The sequence below is a fragment of the Anopheles aquasalis genome, chromosome 3 (genome assembly GCF_943734665.1).
Source record: "Anopheles aquasalis chromosome 3, idAnoAquaMG_Q_19, whole genome shotgun sequence".
NCBI classification, from domain to species: domain Eukaryota; kingdom Metazoa; phylum Arthropoda; class Insecta; order Diptera; family Culicidae; genus Anopheles; species Anopheles aquasalis.
This window is the reverse complement of record NC_064878.1, coordinates 25,382,878-25,403,445: the sequence shown is the minus strand read 5'-3', so window position 1 is coordinate 25,403,445 and position 20,568 is coordinate 25,382,878. Positions and strand designations below refer to the sequence as shown.

Sequence of the window (20,568 nt, the reverse complement as noted above, 5' to 3'; positions counted from 1 at the left end):
ACGTAGCGGTGTCGCTACCTTTTCTTTCCAGTTTTTTTTTTCGTTCATTTTGTACTTTCAATCATTTTGAAAAAGCGCCTTGGCACGTATTGTTGCCTGTTGCGTCTGTATTGGATTTGAAAATAATAATTTACGATTCAATTCATGCCATTGATATTATGCGTAATGCTGTCAGGACACGATTTGAACAGCATTCAACTAGTGGGTCGTATTTTGTATTTTCTGCCAAAAAAAGAGTTTCTGGAAAAAGGTTGGTACTGGTGCATGGCGTGAAGTAATAAATTTATGGTATTAAATTGTCGACGAGCAGCTTTGTTTCAGTAAAGCAATTTAATACCAAAAAAAAATCTAAATTCAAAAATTGTTTTAAAGCTGTTTTCTTAACCAAGATACAGAGTTCCTTAACGACCTAATGTACAGGTGTAATTTCCCAAGCAGACAAGCATCATGTTATTCCTAAAGTTAGTTCTCTTTCCCCCGAACATCCAGCCCACCAACCGTGTCCTCTTCCCACCCTTCGCTAGGGGGTTCTTTGATCCATCAGTCCAGGAGCAGCGACAGATTTCACCCAGGCTAATTGATCAAACAAGATAAAACGAAATTCAATTAGTCACCGAGCGAACCACACCTGTCTCCCCTGAAAGCCCGCGGGCTATCGTACCGTACACACCCATACTTCCTTCAGCCGCTACCTTTCAGCACCCTCGTCGTCGGATCTTGTTTCATTCCGTTTGATGAACGAAGCAGAACCGCCTCTTTGCAGGACGTTGACAATACGCAGATCCCCTTAAAGGTACACTAGGGGTAGTCTGTTCAGTAATCGCAGTAGCCAGCAATCCACAGGATCCACTGGTGAGAACACACGACCAGCAGCATGTCGCAGCAACCGATGACTGACTGACGAGAGAACGAACGAAAGGAATTCCTGAACAAAGCATTTACATAACATAATTAGTCGAACCGCTGGTGGAATTGTTCAAATATTTTCTCGCCAAATCAGCTCCAATAACACAACTGCTGACGGCTGACAAGGCTGACTCACAGTACACAACGCAAGATCGACAGCAACGCAGCGGCGCAGTCAATGGTAAACCCCCTTTTGGCTTACGCAAAATCCATCCACAAAACCATCGGAACGGCATCGCGTAGAAAAGACTCACCGCCAATAAAAGACGTACGCCGATGGTTGGCAGGCGTCAAAAGTTAGTTCGCTTCTCTCCTTCGAGATCCTTTGGCAAAACAGACGTGGGTAAACATCGTGCCTATCAGCGTAATGCACCACGAGCTGAGTGCACGCCTTTCAGCACTCCACTTCGATCCGCATCAATGCACTTGCTAAACATCGAACATCGAAGCGCGCAACTACATACAACTTTACACCCACCGCACAGGCACACTTACAGGACTTACTGCTTGCTTCAGCTTCTCTGTACTTTGTGTGGCCTACGAAGCAGCAGCCAACAAGTTGTCTGTGCGAGGAGGAAAACCACCGTCGAATGGAGAGGAAAGTTATGGGAAGTCAAACCAAAGTTATCGATACCCGCATCCAATCGTCTACTGGCGTGTGTTCCGGACATACTGCTTTTGCTCCCACAGCATGCCCGGTTCCATCCGAACTGCAATTAATTAAAATTCATTCCTCCTGGGCACAGGAAGTTGCAAGTGGAGTTGCCGGGGGCCTTGTGTATGACAAGGATAATGGTTAGTCTGTGCCCCGGGATTGAGAGGGATTATTGTTCGGCAAACTGTGACCGACCAGCGCTCAGCTGTAAGCTTGGCGATGTACAACTTCATTACTGTAACCACTTTTATTGTTTCATCGCCGCCAAACCGTGCGCAGTCCTCAGAATTTAATTGCAAAATGTGTGTCAATCTGTAGCGCTGCCAATGTTGAAGGCTCCAAGGAATGCAGCAACGTGTCGAGAAGAATGCTTTAAAATCATTCCCAGCCCTGAGGGCGCCTTGACGTGACGTGCTCAACAACGTTGGGCGTTCGTGTTTCGGAAAGGAACGGTGCTTGGTCAACGGAAGTGGCATGGAAAGTGGCAAAACTTTAATAATTACATTAACTTCCTGCACAACTACCGGTGGCTGCGGAGGACCGTTCTGCTGCACGCTTTTTTACTCCAACGGCCACCAGTCCGTGTCGTGGATGGATGGAGCATGTTCTCTAATGGTTCCGGGAGTTTCCTTAACGATGGACCACTGTGATGCTTCTCGCGCCTTCAACCGGCTCCACAGCTTGCACTGGTTGGGCTCGCGGGGCTCATTTGCTCACCGGTGGACACCATGATGGCCGCCGGTGCTGCCAGCACACAACTGCAACTCCACATGACCAGCTTTCAGTGAGAGAACAGCACCGGAGCGCAGGTAATCGTGGGAGAAATGCAAAGAACCGGAAAAACGAAGGAAAGAAAAGCGGAGAAAAAAGGGATGGAAAGGAAAATGTCAACTCCATCTCCATCAGCCGCAGTCAACATTAATCATAATTTCGCGAGCTACTACATCTTGATCGATCGACGCTCGGTAGGGCCTGATGTCCATTAAAGTGGTCGGAACATAGGTGTACCCGTGGGAGAGGGAGGGAGGGTGGCAGCTTATCACCCTACTTACAAAGCTCCCCTTTCCGTTTTCGGTTTTTTCGGTTGTTTGTAGTTCGTTCGGCACTCGTCCTTCTATTTCGAACACAGCACAATTTATGCAATTATGTGGTGCCAGTAAATCACACTTTAATGACCCGGGGGAAGGGTGAAGGTTTTTGGAAGCAAGATGAATTGTGCCGTTCCTTTTCGTGCAGGCGGAACACCTGGCACTAATGTGAAAGGTGAGTTAATGAATTTAAAATGTACTAAACATTGTTTTATGGGGGAGGTTTTCTGGAATACATTGAAGGACACATGTTTATGGTCACGAAACGAAGTAAAATAAGTGTTTTTTTTTATTTGAACTGCTCAAAATACTACACAAAATCAACAACATGTTTCATTGATATGTTTGATTCATATGATTCATGTTGCAACACTTAAAGTTTGTTTTGATGACTACTTGAATGTCTACTACAGCATTAAAAACTTCTGACATCGTACGTTCGGTAATAACAGAAGCTTCTACTGGCGTTCTTGACGCTCACATTATGTTATTAAAGCGATCAACCGACCAGGTTTCCTTGTGCAAAGTCTGAATCTTTGCATTCTGTTTGACTTAAGAATAATTGAGATGGAGAGCAATTTGATAATCAATTATATAAAACTGCGGAGTTATAATGAAATTATCTTCATAAAAAAACATCTAAAATCAAACCAAATTACTCTGCTATTCTGCTTAAACATTCCCACCGCTAAAACCAAGCTAAACAAAGTGGGAAGTAAATTAATTTACCGCACGTTAACCGCCACTGTTAAACAAAACGTTTGCTGAATGCGAACCAATATTGACACAACGAGTCGTTGGGCGCACAATGGAGCATAACGAACCAGAATTGCTTAATGTAAAATAATTCATTAAGCCTATTTACAAAATAACACACACAGCAGATCATAAAACTAATCACAAGCCCCTACACCCCGCCCAAGGCCAAATTGGCCCCAAACCACCCCTTCAAACGAGACATGGAGCATCGCAGACTCCTAATGGGAGTAAATTGCCTCCAATGAACACTTACAGCCCCCGAGATGTGTTACTGATACACCGACACTCCTCTCAGCCTCATCGGCCTCACGCGGGCTGTTAACGCGAAACATCGAAACACTTTTTGCCCCGCGCCACGTTTCGGTCAGTCCGGCCGGCCGGCCCGGCATCAGGCCGCCAGTCCTGATGCCAACGTGACGTGCCTTCACGCCTCGAGGACACATTCGTACAAGCACAAGGAACAATGTACTGTTTTAGCCGTCGCTACAACTCCAGCAACAACATAGAGCGAGTGAAGCTGGAGCCCGGAAAAAAAACGGCCAGCACCGGACATTGTACATGATTGGAATCGGAGATTAAATATCGATCGAGAGACACATCGACAGTTCGTTCTCTCGACACTCGACGGTTCGATCGCTTGCGCTGAAAACGGTGTGTGGACAGAACACCTTAGCTCCCCACTTTCTCGGGCCGGAAAACGAGCTTTTTTCTCGATCTCGGTCAGTCCCGGGACCGAAATAATCGATGCATTAAATGGTAAACAGGATTAGCGCCAGTTAACCTGCGAGGTTGTGGCACTGTGATGCGAGTAAACGAGTCTCAAGCGAAGGAAGGAGACTCGTTCTTAAAGCACCCTGGAATGGAAACTGTGCTGAAGGTTTCTCGGTTGATTAGAAAGATAATCGAAAGGGTTCTGGGCCCTCGATACGGTTTCGGTTCGGTCCGTGGACCGACCACGCGTCAGTGCAGGCTTGGCAGGGCTTTGCTTTGATCTTCCCCCTCTATTCCTGGTCCTGTTTATGGTTGAGCCAATCTAACCGAAACGATACCCACGATACAGAGGGACTCCACGATACAGAGGGACTTGAAGGGGTGCAGTTCAACCATCCGGTGAGGTCCCTGGAGTGGAAAACTTAATTCGCTTCTCCTCCAACCAAGCGCCAAGGTGTCCGATCCGATCGTTGAATAAATAATGCTCTTGAGCTAAATCAGGAACGGCACAGCTTGTATGGTGAGCTTGCTGATGAGTGCAAGTCCTGGACCGTAGACCGCGGGGGCCAGTTTGAAGCGGATAAATCCTCGTTGATCTCGCGCACCGTCGCGTCATAACGCTGGGCCACTGGGTGTGTAATACAATTTGTGCTTCGGACGATTAAAAGCAAACAAACGGAGGTGCGGAAACCCAGACCGACCGGTACATACCGGCCGGAAAGGATCCGTAATGGGGTGTTTAACGACAGAAAAAATAAGCGATGTTGGTTTTTCCACCAGTGCCTTTTTCTCTCCCGAGGAAAAAAAAAGACCACACCGATCCACGGATGTGAAGACTTCAAAATGGTAATTCAACATTGAAACCCATCTCGCTGCTCGCTGCTACGGTGCCTAAGCCATGCGCCATGGCGCATAGATATTTATTTATGTTTCTCGCTAACCGAACCGGCAACCGGGCGAACCAGACTGCAGCTTAGCGTGTTGTAGCGAGGCGGTGGTGTAGGGGAAAAAAAACATTTTAAAATGCAAAATAGCATGCACCAACCGGGATGTCTGCATGCACAGTCTGTCCTGGCGTCACGTCCGGGATGCTGGGCAACAACCTGCAACTGCAGTTTGCGTGTCGCGCCGATGGTACGACGGTGGAGCCATTTTGTGGTTTTTTCCCCCTTGTCTGTGGTTGTGTGTTCCATCATAATCGATTCGGTTTTAAACCTCTTTTGAGGGAAGGTTGGATAAATTTTGATCATTTGCGTTGGGTAATTTATTTTTTTCCCATCTCTGGGAGGGTTATGAACCTCACCTGCGTTAAGCTTAGGTCCTGGCAGCCGAACGGGTGTAGCTTTGGAGTAATGGAAGAATAATATTTATGAGTGATGAGCAAGGTGGCGAGGGAGCTGTCTACGAGATAGCAGGAGGATGATGGCGAAAAAGTTGCACCAAATTGTAAGAAAACTTGCAGATATTCATGGCCTGACTTTATCGCATAATTAGGAAGAGAAATGATATATATACGGCTCCGTCCGTAAGATACCAACTAAAAAAAAAAAATAGGAAGAGAAATGGAAAGAAATCCTATTAATGCTCCATAAAACATATTTCCGCTTTTTATCCCAGTATCGGTGATTTCTTTTTAAGAACATTCATTTATAGGTTTTATTCAGCCTCCGATACGAAGAACTCGGCTGTATCTGAAGAAAGGTTTGTTCAAGCTCCCGGCACATTAAGCAATCTTTCAGCAAAATGGATTCTTCAAAGGACTTTTTTTGTGTTCTTGACCAAATATTTATGAAGCGCGATTTCCGTTCCATCCTTATTATGCTACCAAATGTCGTCGATGAACGTATAGCAGCTTTCTAGAATGTTATCACGAGTTAGAGACTCGTGTTTGTGTATACTGCATTTCAAGCCATTCAGTCAATATTTCTTGCACGAAATTTAATCGTATAAATTATGTTGAATAAATATTAAAGGATATGGTAATGATATTCAAGAACACAAAAATGTTAATGAAAGGAGGTATTCTTTTAATACAAAAGAATTCACTGTCATTTTAAAATTTGCTGGTAAATTATAACTGTCTTAAAAACAAGCTTAAAAATTCGTCGCAAAAAAGCATAATACAATCAAATAAGGGACATATGGCCTTAGCAGCCGGTCTCTAGTATAGCAGAGGTCTATATCCCGAGAGTAGCTAGCGAAGGCCAAGGAAGCTGGATTCAATAGCCGTACTGGAATAAATCCTTATTGAAGAAGAAGAATCAAATAAGGTAACCGTTTGTAAAAAGGTGCCACCTTCTTCACTATGTTGAGCAACGTCAGCTTACGATATCGCATCATTTCATCCTGTCAGATGTCCAATCGCTTCATCGTTCCCCCCGCATCTCCGCTTAGTGCTTGTGACATGGCAGAAGGCATCAAGCAAAGGAAACCATTAGCGAAGACAATGCTCAACACGTTCACAAATGGACTCTCGCAAAGGAAAGGATCCCGTACCAAGCTACGACACAGCAGCTTCCGCTCTGACGGCAGCAAATAGAAAAGTAAACAACAACGTTGTCCATCGAATCGAAGCAACCTCCAGCACCACAATTATCTGCAAACTCACTCCCTGCTAGCAATCATTAAAAGTGTCCTTTGTCTTGTCTCCAAAGTTATGCTGCCAAGCGTGCTAGTAAACTACTAACAACGGACTAGCTGAACCTGGTGCACCAAACATATATTTCATTTCATCACCTCCGTAACGCTGGGCGCTCGAAGCTGTGCTCATACCGTGCTTATTCCGTGCACTCTGCTACTACACCGGTAATCGTGTCGTTTAACAATGTGGCGCATCGCTCCCGCATAGTTGTTCAGGTGTTATTCTACCGCTTCTAGCGCTATTTGCATTTTCCAACTGCTAGAGGCCACGGGGGCCAACGGGGGCCCCCTTCTACCTAAGCGGTGCTTACGCTAACAGCACAGCGCATTTTACGCATTATCGGCATTCTAATCCGAAACAATCGGGTAGCCGGGAGTTTTCTGTTCTACCAAAAAGGATCGAACGACCCAAGCGAACATTGTACGCGAAGCCGGATGCGAGGACCGGAAAGGGGAGGCTTAAATGGAGAAAAATGGTTTAGTGTTTAGTGTGCATATTTCATTTCCCCTATTTGCTCCGAGCATATTGATACCGCTTTCCGTGGGGTGTCGCCTGCCAGTGCCAGGCGTGTGCCGATGAGAGCACCGTGCAAATGAGCACGCACATTAATGATACCTGGAATCGATGCAACAAATATCTGCAGCAAAAAAATGGCCGCAATGTTTATCAAATCAGGTGCATTCCGTGCAATTCGATGCTCATTAATAATGCTTGGTTGGGCAGGAGTGCTTTTTTTTCGGGCCTGCGATTGAATATTCAGTTTCAATCAACAGAATAAAGGGGAGTTTAATTATGCGCCCTGTGTGTGACGAGCATATGGTGTGTTTTGTGCATTATTTAAAACAAAATGTTGAGCACTTGAGCATATCCAATTTCTACTATATTCTCTGGTTTTGTTGGGGACTTATAGCATGCGCAACCGTTTTTTTTTAATCTTTGTTCATTTGAGAGAGTTTTGAATGTTTTTTGTTAATAAAGGTTTTTTTTTAAGCGCAATGAAAAACACATTCAGACTGTTTTTCTATTTTTTCAGCTCAATAAAAGAATAACCAATAACTATTCTAGAAATGAGTTTAACATCTTCTACATTCAAACAGCTCTATGGGTTACTAGATTGATTGAATAATCAGCTTAAATGTTGGTTTTATCTTTTTTCATTTCATAGCTTTTCACTTTTTTATGATACGTTATTCGGGATGGGTCTACAATTTCATCCAAAAATCGGAGTTTCACTCTCGTATTGCCACGCTGTAACACATCCTTCTCCACATATCACAGACTCGATATGATACCAACCATCGTCGGGAATATCAAGCAGTCCGGAAGGAAAAAAGAAACGAGTTTCATAAAAGCCCACCAAGGAAGGATAATTTCATTTCCCTCCATTAACGACACATTTCCGCGGTACTCGCGAACCGCAAACTGTCACGGATACCAGAAGAAGCACGCACCACGCACCACTCACCACGAACCGCGGAACACACAAATAATAACATTATAAAACTCGCTCACTCTCTCTCTGCCGCGGACTCCGGTTGTACATTGCCCCCGGGGGCAACCCACCTACGGAGCAACAATTTCGCGGTCTTGTTCGCTGGTTCACTTGATTAATATCGAGCGCCGCACACACGCGCGTGTAACGCCTCAAAGCAGTTAAAGCCAGACGAAAGTAATGGAATTGTTAAGGCTCTTGGTGATTTATTAATATCCCCAGTGCCGGATTAGCTGCTACTCGGTGGCCACTTTGCGAGATAAAAATGAAATTACCATTTCAAAGATGAACACTCGATGATTCCTGCTTCAACACCGTGACTCCTGACTATCAGCACTTGGTTTCGATTCGATTTACGTTTGTCCTTTTCAATCAATCCTTAATGCACACTGGAAGGGAAGAAGCAGTACGGCTTTGTAGCACCAATTAATGAAGCAAACAGCCGGCATGCGATCATCGCCTTACATCAATAAAACAGAAACATACTTCTCATACTCTCGAGGAGCGCCGGAGGAATGGCCGAGGATATTCCACCACCAACGCGGCGTCCATAATTGTCTATCAGATGTGCTTCAAACAACCTGATAAAGTATTCACGAGCTTTTACCAGCACGCGACTGCTCCTCCCTCACACATCCCACGTTCAAGAGAAACAGCCAGAAAAAGCAAAGAAAATCTTACAAAACACACACTCACCCACCCACTCGAGTTCCGTAAGATTGTTGCTGCATTGTTTGCCACCGTGGCGCACACCGTGAGAAGGGACGCACATGCCAAATGAACTCGATGCGTGCCCTTTTTATCCTTACATGGTTGAGCCGGAGGGCGTGAATTTTATTTTCAAAAAATTCGAATCCAGCCCATATCCTCTGATTCGTTATGAGAGGGGGTTTGCAAGCCTCCTATTATGAGTATGAGCTTCATTCCGTTGGTTGGATGGAAGTTTTTTCACACGAAAACTCCTTAACCGACCTTTCAAGGCTGAGGGAAATGATAGCTACATTATTTCAACCTCTTTTGGAGACAGCTTCTCCACGGAAAATTACTCACGTGGCCATACACCTTCTACGCATGGTTTTAAGATTTATTCTGTTTATAGCACGAACCACATACCTCGCATTCCATTGTTTGCAATCCATCCATCCATCCATTCGCCCTTAGCACGTGCATGCAGCACTTTCTCGATGTAAGTACACGCCCCATCCAGAAGTCACGGAGTGCTTTAAGCTGCTTTACGCAACAAAACCCCAACCGCAATCGCTTTTACACAACAACAAATGCACTCTTTTGCCGGGAAAACGGATCACTTCTTGGGTGTTGAGATGTTTTCTCCCCCTGGAATGGCCACCCCTCTTCCAGGTCAGGTAGCAACCGTTGGCGGGGCGTTCATATTTCTCTCGCACTTTCGGTAACAAAGCACTCAGGTGTACAGCAACTGTAGGGGCATGCAGTGTACAATCCGGGATAAATGAACACAACGCCATTGCGCTGGCCGGAACAGCACCTTTATGCACCATTTGCTCAACGTGACCCACATCGATGGAGGCGCCCGACGCTTTGATGCTGCGGTACGCGAGGAAATGGAAACCTTCCGGGATTCCGACACTCGTTGGTTCGATTTCATCTTTCAACACCCAGCTCGGTCGGTTGGTATACCTTTTGTTGGCCGCACTGGGAGAGTTTCACTCTTCACTCTGCCAGGAGCTCTTTCAAGTATCAACCGGATTGTTGTCGTTTCTTTGTCACCCGTGGCCCCGCTACTTCTCTGAACTTCAGTTTTCAGATTGTATCACACATTTGTCGATCGTTTCAAAGAAGTAAAGTCGTAAGTGACGCAACGAGTGGATACAATCCGACGGCCAGATAAAATCATGTGCAATGGATGAGGGTAAAACATACCAAAGTGTGAAAAGCGGGACGGGCGCAACAGGTTCGCAATTGATACGCACTCGATGTATAGATGTGAATAGAGCCTTTTCACAGGAATCGTCATCTGTTGCGGAGCGAATTGAATGTTGCATTTCTCATTATGAAGCATAGTTTTAATTAATATCACAGCTGGACAGTGTCAATCAATTCGGGGAAGCTCATCTATTCATTGATATGGCGGTAACGATAGAATGGTAATATTATGATTGTTTCGCTTTGATGACTGCATCTGGCATACATATTGCGCATAATGCACCACGGGAGACCTAAATTTTAGAAGGCATTTTAATCAACGGTACACGAAACCATTGTAACTAAGAGATCAATAGACCGAATACCACGTAAAATTTAAACTGACGCTTCTTGCCAAACAAAGAGCCAAAGTTTACTGTGAAAATTTAAACATACCGGTGTCGGCTTCAAACATTTTCCAAATTGTCGTGGCGTGTGTACGAGTGAAAATTTTCTCAAGAAAATAAAAACATTATCCAAACCGTGGGCGGAGGTTCTCGCTCTGCAGTGCCACGGAAGGCGTGTTGTTGCGAATGAAACCCACAATTTAGTCAAAATAGAAAACGAATCTGTACACCGCGCAAGCAATCCGAACATGAAGCCAATGGCACCCACTAACTGTTGTCAAAGCAATTATCTGGCTTAGTTGTTGGAAAAGCGATCCATTTAAAAACATCAGAAACAATCGTGACCCGGCGGAAAGCCACAGTAAAAGCAAGTAAAATTTCAATAATTCATTGCTCCCTTCTGTCCCGTCCCTAGGCTTAGGAGAAAGTTGAGAGCCTCAATTGGGCAAACTTTTCCCGGTACCGCGGTGCGGTAGGCCCCGGTGGACGACAATAAAAGTCAGCAGCACCCACAAAAAGTCGCTCGGGCAGTTTCGCGAGATGACGATGATGACGCTGTTGGTTTCACATTTGAATGGCCAACGCGGAGTGGAAAGCGATAGACACAAAACAAACAAACAAACAAACACACGGAAAAAAAGAGGCAATAAGTTAGCCCGAGGAACCGAAATGTCGACAAAAGGCAAGGAAAGGAAATGAAACAAGCGAACGAGCAACAGGAAACCATACCGGCCAGGCTGCTGAAGGAATGTTGCGCCAACTGACCAAATTAAATTTTAATTCCAAACCACTTACGAGTGCGATGTGGAAAGAACGAAAGAAAGGGATGAAGGGGACCGGTTGGTGTTGCTAAACTGCTTCCCCGGGTCCTAAACTAACACGGAACTTTGCGAAGGACTACTGGTGGGGTTAAGACAAACCTGATCGAGCTGAGGCTAGTGCATGAGCTGGTTCGTTCGAGGATTTTCCGTACGAAGATGGTTTTACCTTCAGTGAGGACAGGGCAGCATGCAAGGAGTCTAGGTTTGTGGCGTCTGTAATGCAAGCGTGTGTGCGATTATTTTGTACAATGGAAACTACTTTCTGCAAAAGAGCCCTCCATCCTGCCAAGGACCACAGATGAACAATAAATTTCATTTGAAGCTGACCAGTGAACAACTTTTACATCAACAGCCAAACACACTCATTGTTATCGCCTAACGTGGGCTAGGAAGTCGATGGCAAGCTTTTAATCACCGACATACGAGTAATAAATTTAATCAATTTCCAATCGGCCAGCCACCGCGTCCTTGTTCTTTTGTGGGGTTGGCGATCTAAGACGAGGAAGGCTGCATACTATTCCAACTTAGATTACAACACCTTAATGCCTTTAATGTTTGATGTTGAATTTTTCAAGTATGTTACATTAAATTTTAGGGAAAGGAGAACTTTAATCATTTTTCCTGAACGACCGAGCTAAGACGAGTGCCAAAAGCATGCAATGGCGCTTCCTCAGAATTAATTCCATGGCTGTATTTTTTATACATTTTCTATAGAACCAAACCAACAATTCATTCGAAAGTTGCTTTTTAAATTCACAAAAAAGTAATTGTAATGATTTCGCGTAAAACGTAAAGCAAAGAAGTTGCGAATTTAAAGTATTAAAACGTCCTTATATTGCTACTCGTGACATTATCCTGGATCACATCCCGATTCGTGATTTGATGCTGGCCAACGGACGACAAATTTCCAAAGACCTCTTAGACGAAGGGTAACAGGTGCCTTGTCTTACTCGCTACAAAACCATATCAAAATAAATCCTTTCCTGAATACTCTCTGCCCTTAACTGTAACCTTTTCCATCGCTACATCACTTTAAGCTCATTAATTCAGTCAGCAAGTCAGCCATCCACGCCGTTCACTTCTTCTGCGTAGGAGATGGTTTCCAAAATAAAATCTCAGAACTCATTATTTCGACACGCCGTGTTCCTCTACTCCGTCTACTGCGGTGTGTTTCTGCCCGACCGTGGCCACCCATTTTGCTGCACCTTTCTGTGTCTTGTGCTTTGTTTTTCCTGTCTTGCGCCCATGCGAAGGATAATTTATGGGTCGCTTTGTGGTTTTAGGACATGATGATTGGGATGCGATGACATTTGCTCACCGACAAATTAACATTTATCACAGATCAAAATAAACAGGTCCTTTCATGTCCATGTGAAGTTGGCCAATCGCTTCTAGGATAAACTCGGGTAAACATGCGAGAAGCTCATCGTCCCTTGTACAGGTTTGAGCTGGCGAACGGTTACGTCTCTTAACCTTTGATAAACATGATTTGTGGTTCGTCCCTGTGCAAAACTCACGCAAGTCTAATTTGAGAGCAGTTTTACTTAAGTATTTTGTTTTTTTAATGTAGCAACGCGGTTAAATGTCGCGATTATAATCCGTTAAAATCGAATTCAACGATCAAATTCGCTTGAAAGTTTGCTATAAAATTAATTTTTAGAGAAAATCCATTTTATAGCAAGGCGCCGAATAAGGGATGAGGGTCTACGACGGCTTACTGGAATGATATTTTGTTTTATTTCTCAACTGATATCAGTTGATAAAAAGGTTCAATTATCCTGTTTCGTACGGATGCCGTGCGTAGCATCTTTTCCATGAGCTAAAAATAGAGTAGAGGGAAAGACTTAAAAAGAGGGTGTTTCTTCAAATCAGCTCACGCAGAACTGTTGCTGATGCAATCGAGGACAGAAACAAATCACAACGCTGTTATCTTAAGCACTAAGTCCCCTTCTTTTACGATAAAAAGTGTATTTAGCTGACGAATCGAAACTCGTTACTTGCAGTTTATTAATGAGGTGGATTGCCGTTATCACACTTGTTGTGGTACTCGTGGCGAGTGGCATCATGTTTTCTTAGTATACTAAAATAAAAACAGCTACTACATATACTTCATTTTATAGTTTTTTTATTAGAATTCATTGAAAGAAAAAATAGCATAGGTATGCATACGGCTTACACGCCCTTGTGTGTATTAAAACATGTTTTATAATTGATTAAGCGAGCAAAGGATGTTGAGTGAAAAAACATATAACTAATAATAACCACATGGAATCTCGAAACAATTGGAATATTTGCAATAAATACGATATCCAAACATCAATTCAGCTGGCGTTGGACCTCCGGGAGCTGTACCTAGTGGCATGTCTCTAAAATGCGAAAGAAAGCATTTCACCATGTAACTCGCATTATCATAATCCGAGGCGATTGAATTCACCGAAACGAATGCTTTAAAATAATCTATGAATTGATAGTAAAAATCCTGATAGTCCGAGTAATTCCAATGATTGATTCCGTTCTCGTAGCAGTATGACTGAAATCGGCCGCTGAAAAATTGGTTTGAATCATTGGTGACGATTGTTTGCGGCAAACCATGCTCTACGAAAACATCATCTATGCAATCAATACAAGATTGTGCCGAAAAATCGGCCGCTGGAATTATCTCTGGCCATTGCGAATATTCATCCAGCACCACAACGAAGCATTGGCCCAACGCTTTCAAATAGCCAACATGGACAGCTTCCCATGGTGCACCATGTGGTGGCCTTTTCGGTTTCTTTTCCAACACTTTAGAAACGACCTTCATTTCCTTCAGATCCTTGAGGGTAAGCGAAGTAATGGATTTGTCCATTTTCTCGATCAAACGTTTGCGCAGATCCGCTTGGTTTGCCGACTGTAGTCCAGAGATAAATGCTAAGCATTTCATCGTTTCTTCATCAATCGCATCCATTTCGGCAGCACAAGCTGCTTTATCTATCCTCTGACTATAGCTGAATGAATCTTCGTTCTCCTTTTGCTGTATCTGGAGAAACTGCAATCGACGAGTGGTGCGTGATTTGGTTTTAGCGAAGAGCGACATATGTTTACCGATCATTTCGCAGAAGGTCAGATCAGCCACTTGCTTGGGTTCGATGCTTTTTACAAATGTTTGATGCTCCGATTCGCCTAATCTCGTCAGCAGTAGCTGCACCTTTGCCCGGTCGTTCAATGACGTAGTGTCTTTTTTGAAGATCAAATCGTACTTAAAATACCACTCATCGAAGGTCTCCTGATGCTTGCAGTATTTAAACAAAGGAATGTATGATGCCAAAGACTTTAGCTGCTGATATTCGACCGAGTTTTGAACGATCGGAAGCGCTGCGTAATCCTTTAGTTGTTTGGCCATCGCATCCTGCTGTATCTGCATTTTCGATAACTTTGCCTCCAGCTCAGCATACGATGGAGACTGAACCTTTTTATCACCGGATCCGCTGCTTGATTGCTCAGACTTTGTCGGCATTCTGCGAAAGTAACAAACAATCATCAAAAGCAATCGCTCACACGAACCATCCAGAAAAGCAAAACGTTTTACGTACTTTGGTTCACTTTTTATTTCAAACTCCCCAATCACAGCAAAACCATTTTGCCATTTTCTCCTCTTGTTCCCCATCTAGAACACACTGTATCGATACTGTAACCGAAATGAACGCAACTTATTCTGGCCAAAGGGCAAAGAGAAATTTTGTCACCACCGTGGAATGATAACTGCTTCCCGTTACTGCTGCTCGATCTCCAACAGGCAAGCCATGTGTGCTTCTTTTCATTCCTCCAGGCGGCAAGACAAGGACGGTCGATTTAAAGTGCTGATGCAGCAGAAATCGCAACGCAGCCAAGCGAGACGGAGCATCTAGAACTCGCTTCCCGAAAAAAACTAAACTCCCGAAGTGATCTTCGTTGTGAGCTTATGTACAAACATGGCTGGCTGCGCATTATTGTAAAATGATCCCTTTTCTTCTCGTGCGTAGGCGTACCCAGTACATAACATACATTGCAACGATCCTTGCAGCGTTAACGCTTTGCTACTCGTAATAGCATCAAAGATGAGTTGGATTACAAAATAACAAAATATGGCATTTTTATTTCATTTTAATACATATTGTATAATTCTTAAGAATCGCATTTTTACTTCACTGGAATTTCATGTTTACTTTTGAAGAATAATTCATGTTAGTGTTGGAAAAATCATTTAATAAGGATAATCGGTAGCGATCATGCCGAACCCACCAACAAAATATGTCGGTGGTTCTTCCTCTGTAACCCGCAAACTACGGCCTAGCATTAGCTCAGCGGGTGTTTTGTGGTGAGGTGCACCATGGAACGTTTGATTTTTATGTTTTACCAAAAACGGTCTTAAAGCCTCGACGCAATTCTTCGTGCCAGGGCGTTCCTCGATGGCTCGTTTCAATTTATGTCTAAAGTCCAAATAATCTGCATGCGACGACACTTCTGAGTGGCCCTTTGGTATCGTGAAGAAAATGTCATTGTCATCGCAGTATTCAATAAACAGATTGCTCTTGACCTGAGTTAAAGATGGATCACACGATAAGACCAGTGTCTGCGGTAGGCCAAAGCGTGAAAATATCGCTTGCATAGTATCGACGATTGTAAATGCTCTGCTATTCGAGCTCTTATACACTTCCGGCCAATGCGAATATGCATCAAACAGAACGACGATGTGGTCCTGCTCAATCTGGAAAAAGTCCAGATGAACCGTGCGCCACACTTTCGCCTGGATCTCATCGATTTTCGTAATGGCATTCTTTTTGGTTGTATTCTCCTTAAACTGGTCGCACAGTTTCTGCAGGTCGCTCAACTTCAGACCAGACCCCTTTTCATCCATCCGTTCGATTAGCCACTTTCGCAGTGCTGCTTCCTTCGGGCTCTTTAATCCCAACACGAACATCAGGCACTTCAGTTCGTTCGGGCTTATCTCTTCCATTTCAGCAGCACAAAATGCTTTATCTACCCTCAGGCCATAGTTGATTATCGCTTCGTTCTCCTCTTTCTCCAACTGGATGTACTGCAGTCGACGAGTGGTACGCGATTTGGTTTTCGCAAACAGCGACATGAGTTTAGCAATCGTCTCGCGGAATGTTAGCTCGTTCACTCGCAAAGGAGCGATACTGTTGATGTACTTTTTCATCTCCAAGTCTCCCAATCTTGATACCAGCAGCTGCACCTTTGCCCGATCGTTCAATGATGTAGTTTCTTCTTGGAAAATCTCACCGTACTTGAAATACCACCCATCGAAGGACTCCGAGGGATATTCGAACAGGGGAAGGCTCGTGGCCAAGTACTTAAGCTGCTGATATTCGCAAGAGTTTTGGACGATCGGAAGTGCCGCGAACTCCTTCAACTGCTTCGCCACCAGCTCCTGTTGAATCTGCATTTTGGATAGCATGTTCCTCAGCTCAGCATGCGATCCTCCAAAGTCCTCAGCGAGTGAGACGCTCGGTATTACGGTTATTCTGCCAAGGAAATATGGAAACACTAATCAGTCATGCGAGTCCACAAGATTATTCAAAAGAACAGCGTTACTTACTTTGATTGACTCATTTTAACGCTGCATCTACAATTTACCAGTTTTCCGGGTAAAGTTTCCGTGACCGCTGCGTAAAAGGATTAATTTGTTTTTAATCAGCCAGCCAGGGCGCACTTGAGCCGGCCAACTTAAGGTCCTCGGATACGGTATTCGAAAATAAGGCCGTGTTTTCAACTTTCCCGCAAACGCAGATATGTGCGTTACTATGTCAGTTTTTCATGGGAAAATTGGTAGAATAAATACGCAATCAAAAACACAAAATTCCGTACAAAATTAAAATTGCAGCACGACAATACCTGCTCTTACTTTCGAATACCGTGTACGAGAGCTTAAGTTTCGAACAAAACAACGTTTGACAAGTCAAACGCGCGCAAAAACGTTTAAAAACAAATTGGCGATTTCACGCAGCGCAAACGAATCACGGAATTTTTACCGGAAAACTGGGAGATTGTGGAAGGATTAGCGATAAAATGAGTCAATCAAAGTATGTAAGCTTCCTTTGTTGATGGTGAAATGAGTTGATAAGTGTTTTCCTTTATTTTTTAGAAAAAATACTGTTAAGGTGGAACGTACGAACGTACCCGCTGAGGGCATCGGAGAACCGTGTGCCGAGCTGAAGGAAATGCTATCCAAAGTGCAGGAGGCAATAGCGAAACACTTGCAGGTAAATCGCATCCAGTCCGATCGTCCAAAACTCGTGAGAATACCAGCAACTCAAGTCCCTGGCCACGAGCCTTCCGCTGTTCGAATATCCCTCGGAGTCCTTCGATGAGTGGTATTTCAAGTACGGTGGGGTCTTCCAAGACGATACTACGCCATTGAGCGATGGGGCAAAAGTGCAGCTGCTGGTATCAAGATTGGGAGAATCGGAGTTAAAGAAATGCACCAGAAATGAAAGAATATCGAAGATATCATTTCGCGAGATCGTCAGAAAACTCATGTCGTTGTTTGCGAAACCTAAATCGCGAGCCACACGACGACTGGAAGTACCTCCAGTTGGAGAAAGAGAAGAATGAAGACATGATCAGCTATGGTCTGAGGGTAGATAAAGCATTTTGTGCTACCGAAATGGGAGACATACACCCGAACGAACTAAAGTGCTTGATATTCGTGTTCAATGTACGGATGTACGGATTCAAGAGTCCAAAAGAAGCAGAACTGCGAAAGAGGCTAATCAGAACGATGGATAGATACGTGCCGGAGATGCCATTGAGCTACCTGCAAAGGATGTATACCTATTACATGGAGGAAATTTCCCCGCAGCTTGAAAGCTTGGTTAAACCTATCACGGAGGCCAAGGAAGCGTGGTGCACTGTTCATCTGGACTTGTTCCATATGCCGCAAGCCCACTTTTCGTACTTTACGATGCGTATTCGCATTGGGTGGAAGTTTATATAACTCTGGATAGCAAAGCCGCTACAATCGCGTCAGTTGCTTGCAATGTGGCTTTTCACACTTTGGCCTACCGGCGACCCGGATGTTATCGTGTGAAACATGTTCAACGCAGGTCAAAAGCAAATCATTCATCGCGTTCTGCAATGACAATGACATCTTCTGCACGGGTGTCTACCATTCGTCGCAGGCGGATTATTCGGTGTTTAAAAACGAGCTAGATTTAGTCCTAGAGGAGTATTTGACGAGCTGGGAGTGCACGGAGGAAGCGTTAGAATTGATTCTCTCAGAACACAGAAATCAATCGTTTGAAGGTGCACCTGATAACAAAACGCCCACTGAGCTAATGAAGGGCCGTCGCATGCGTCTCAAAGAGAATGCGTCGCCGTAGTATGTTGTTAGCGCGATCCGATACAGATTATACATTTTAAATGATACTGTCAAACGGTGGAACACTTCTTTACATCAATATTTCTTTTACATTATTACATTATTTCAGCAAAAGTATATAGTTTATTTGTTTTTCCCAAGAAATTCTCAGAAATAAAAATTACGAGCATTTATTTCATGTACTGAAATTCATAATTAACCCCATAATCGATTTATCTGCTTTCAACAATCATTAACTCATTTTAAAATTATTAGTCACGAAGAAAAATTTAACCTATTGCTACCGGAAAAGCATACAATGCAACATATTTCCTCTTCAATAAAGATGTGCTCATCGCTCATGCCTTGCTGCTCATGTCCAGGAAATCGAACAGTGAAAAAATATATGTTAGTTTCTTTTAGTTTTCCGAATCCGAAACTTAAAAACAAGAACAAACGAGCGCCAGAACTTCCTTCCCGCAGGCACACTTTGTGAATGTTGATATCTTCCAAGCGTATCGTTCTGCTGCTGCATCCCATGTTCCGCTTTACCAGGATACCACGTGTGCCAGTTCGGTGAACTGTGTTTTTTTTTGCTCTCCGTATTTCCTTAACAAAAAAGGTGTTCCAACGAGCAAGTGAAAACATCCGTAGGGCGTGCATTTGGCAAACACCGTGCGCCTTTTCCCACAACGCCGGCATCCGATTCTCTACGGGAAAATCGCTCAGGACACAGTGCCTTCAAATATTGAACGGGCCTTTGCGGGCCTCTGTGCGCACATCAGTGACCACTTCGAACTCCCTTTAGGCGGTGCTCGTGTGTGCTGCTGACCTGTGTGCACCGATTCTACTATTCCGATTGCGAATTCATGCTCCCGTTTGCCGCCTCGAGTCCGTCGGGCACACTATTCCATGAACTTTCCTTGTTTTTCAATCGATTTTGAATGTGGCTGTGTTTCGGAAGTTGGTTAAAGTTGTACGGGGCATTCTTTCTTTGGGAAATGGAAATAGAAACTGTATGGCGATTGTGGGAATACTATTAGTCATTTTCTATTATCGCAGCCTCTTATTTCTTATCACTTACTTATCCTTATTATTACTCATTCCTTCTTTTCTATTTTTCATTTCTGCTATTTAAAACTTGAAAATATAGATAGAATGTGCGGTTTTTTTTTATTTCATATTGCTTGCATGTTATATATTGAGCTTATATGGGTTTTGTGCGGTGCAGTTGATAGCTATTCTGGGTAAAGCTGGATTGCAAATAGAAACGATTCTATATGATGAAGCGACCTTACTCACCGTCATCACCCGCTCGGCCCTACATTCGGTCGCTTCAGTTTTGGTTCTTGTTATCTACCTCGACGATTACCTACACCATTATTACACGTTTGGCAAGTGCAAAGGTACCCCACCACACGGGTAAGAACCTAAACTAACATTTTCTGTTCTCGAAAGGATAAACGAGGAGAAACGGAAAGGTTAGGGTAAATTTTACGTTGCAGTTAGAAAAGACAACAAACTACAACACGGGATTGTAATTTTAACACCAAGCGAGTGAAGATTCATGATAACGTGCATAAACCGTTCCCATCAACAAGGAAAAATGTCATAAACCTGTGGCGAGGAATGGCCCAGACGCGCGTGACCCTTCAGTGATCAAGGAACGGAAGAAGGTCATATAATTAGCTCAAGGATCCTGTAAGCAGGGCAAAAAAAACGGACGGAGAGTGAAAGAAAGTGTTCGCCAAAAGCACTCGTGGCACGTTTAGAGTCCAATAAGGGATGAGGTAAAGCAATTAGAAAAGACGGTTCTCAGCCTACAAGTTATTGGATAACTGTGTCCACCGATGTTTAGTTTGATTGCT

The 20,568-nt window shown here is 43.9% G+C and overlaps 2 protein-coding genes across 2 annotated transcripts; both read right to left on the bottom strand.

Annotated features, from left to right (window-relative positions):
- Positions 1 to 13,492: 13,492 nt before the first annotated feature.
- LOC126575312 (uncharacterized) lies at positions 13,493 to 15,250 on the bottom strand. The gene is made up of 2 exons (XM_050235941.1): positions 14,934 to 15,250; positions 13,493 to 14,858 (listed from the first exon to the last, which is right to left on the bottom strand). Exons 1-2 carry the CDS (start codon positions 15,005 to 15,007, stop codon positions 13,613 to 13,615), a joined length of 1,320 nt encoding a protein of 439 aa, XP_050091898.1. The 5' UTR covers positions 15,008 to 15,250; the 3' UTR covers positions 13,493 to 13,612.
- Positions 15,251 to 15,377: 127 nt separating this feature from the next.
- LOC126574989 (uncharacterized) lies at positions 15,378 to 17,011 on the bottom strand. Its single transcript, XM_050235443.1, has 2 exons — positions 16,940 to 17,011; positions 15,378 to 16,865 (listed from the first exon to the last, which is right to left on the bottom strand). Exons 1-2 carry the CDS (start codon positions 16,951 to 16,953, stop codon positions 15,584 to 15,586), a joined length of 1,296 nt encoding a protein of 431 aa, XP_050091400.1. The 5' UTR covers positions 16,954 to 17,011; the 3' UTR covers positions 15,378 to 15,583.
- Positions 17,012 to 20,568: the final 3,557 nt, after the last annotated feature.

Bases quoted from the DNA above. Each gene is read 5' to 3' on its own strand.
- LOC126575312 (XM_050235941.1), bottom strand. From the start codon at position 15,007: ATGGGGAACAAGAGGAGAAAATGGCAAAATGGTTTTGCTGTGATTGGG. The intron at 14,859-14,933 runs GTACGTAAAACG...TTACTTTCGCAG, and splicing joins GAAATAAAAAGTGAACCAAA to AATGCCGACAAAGTCTGAGC.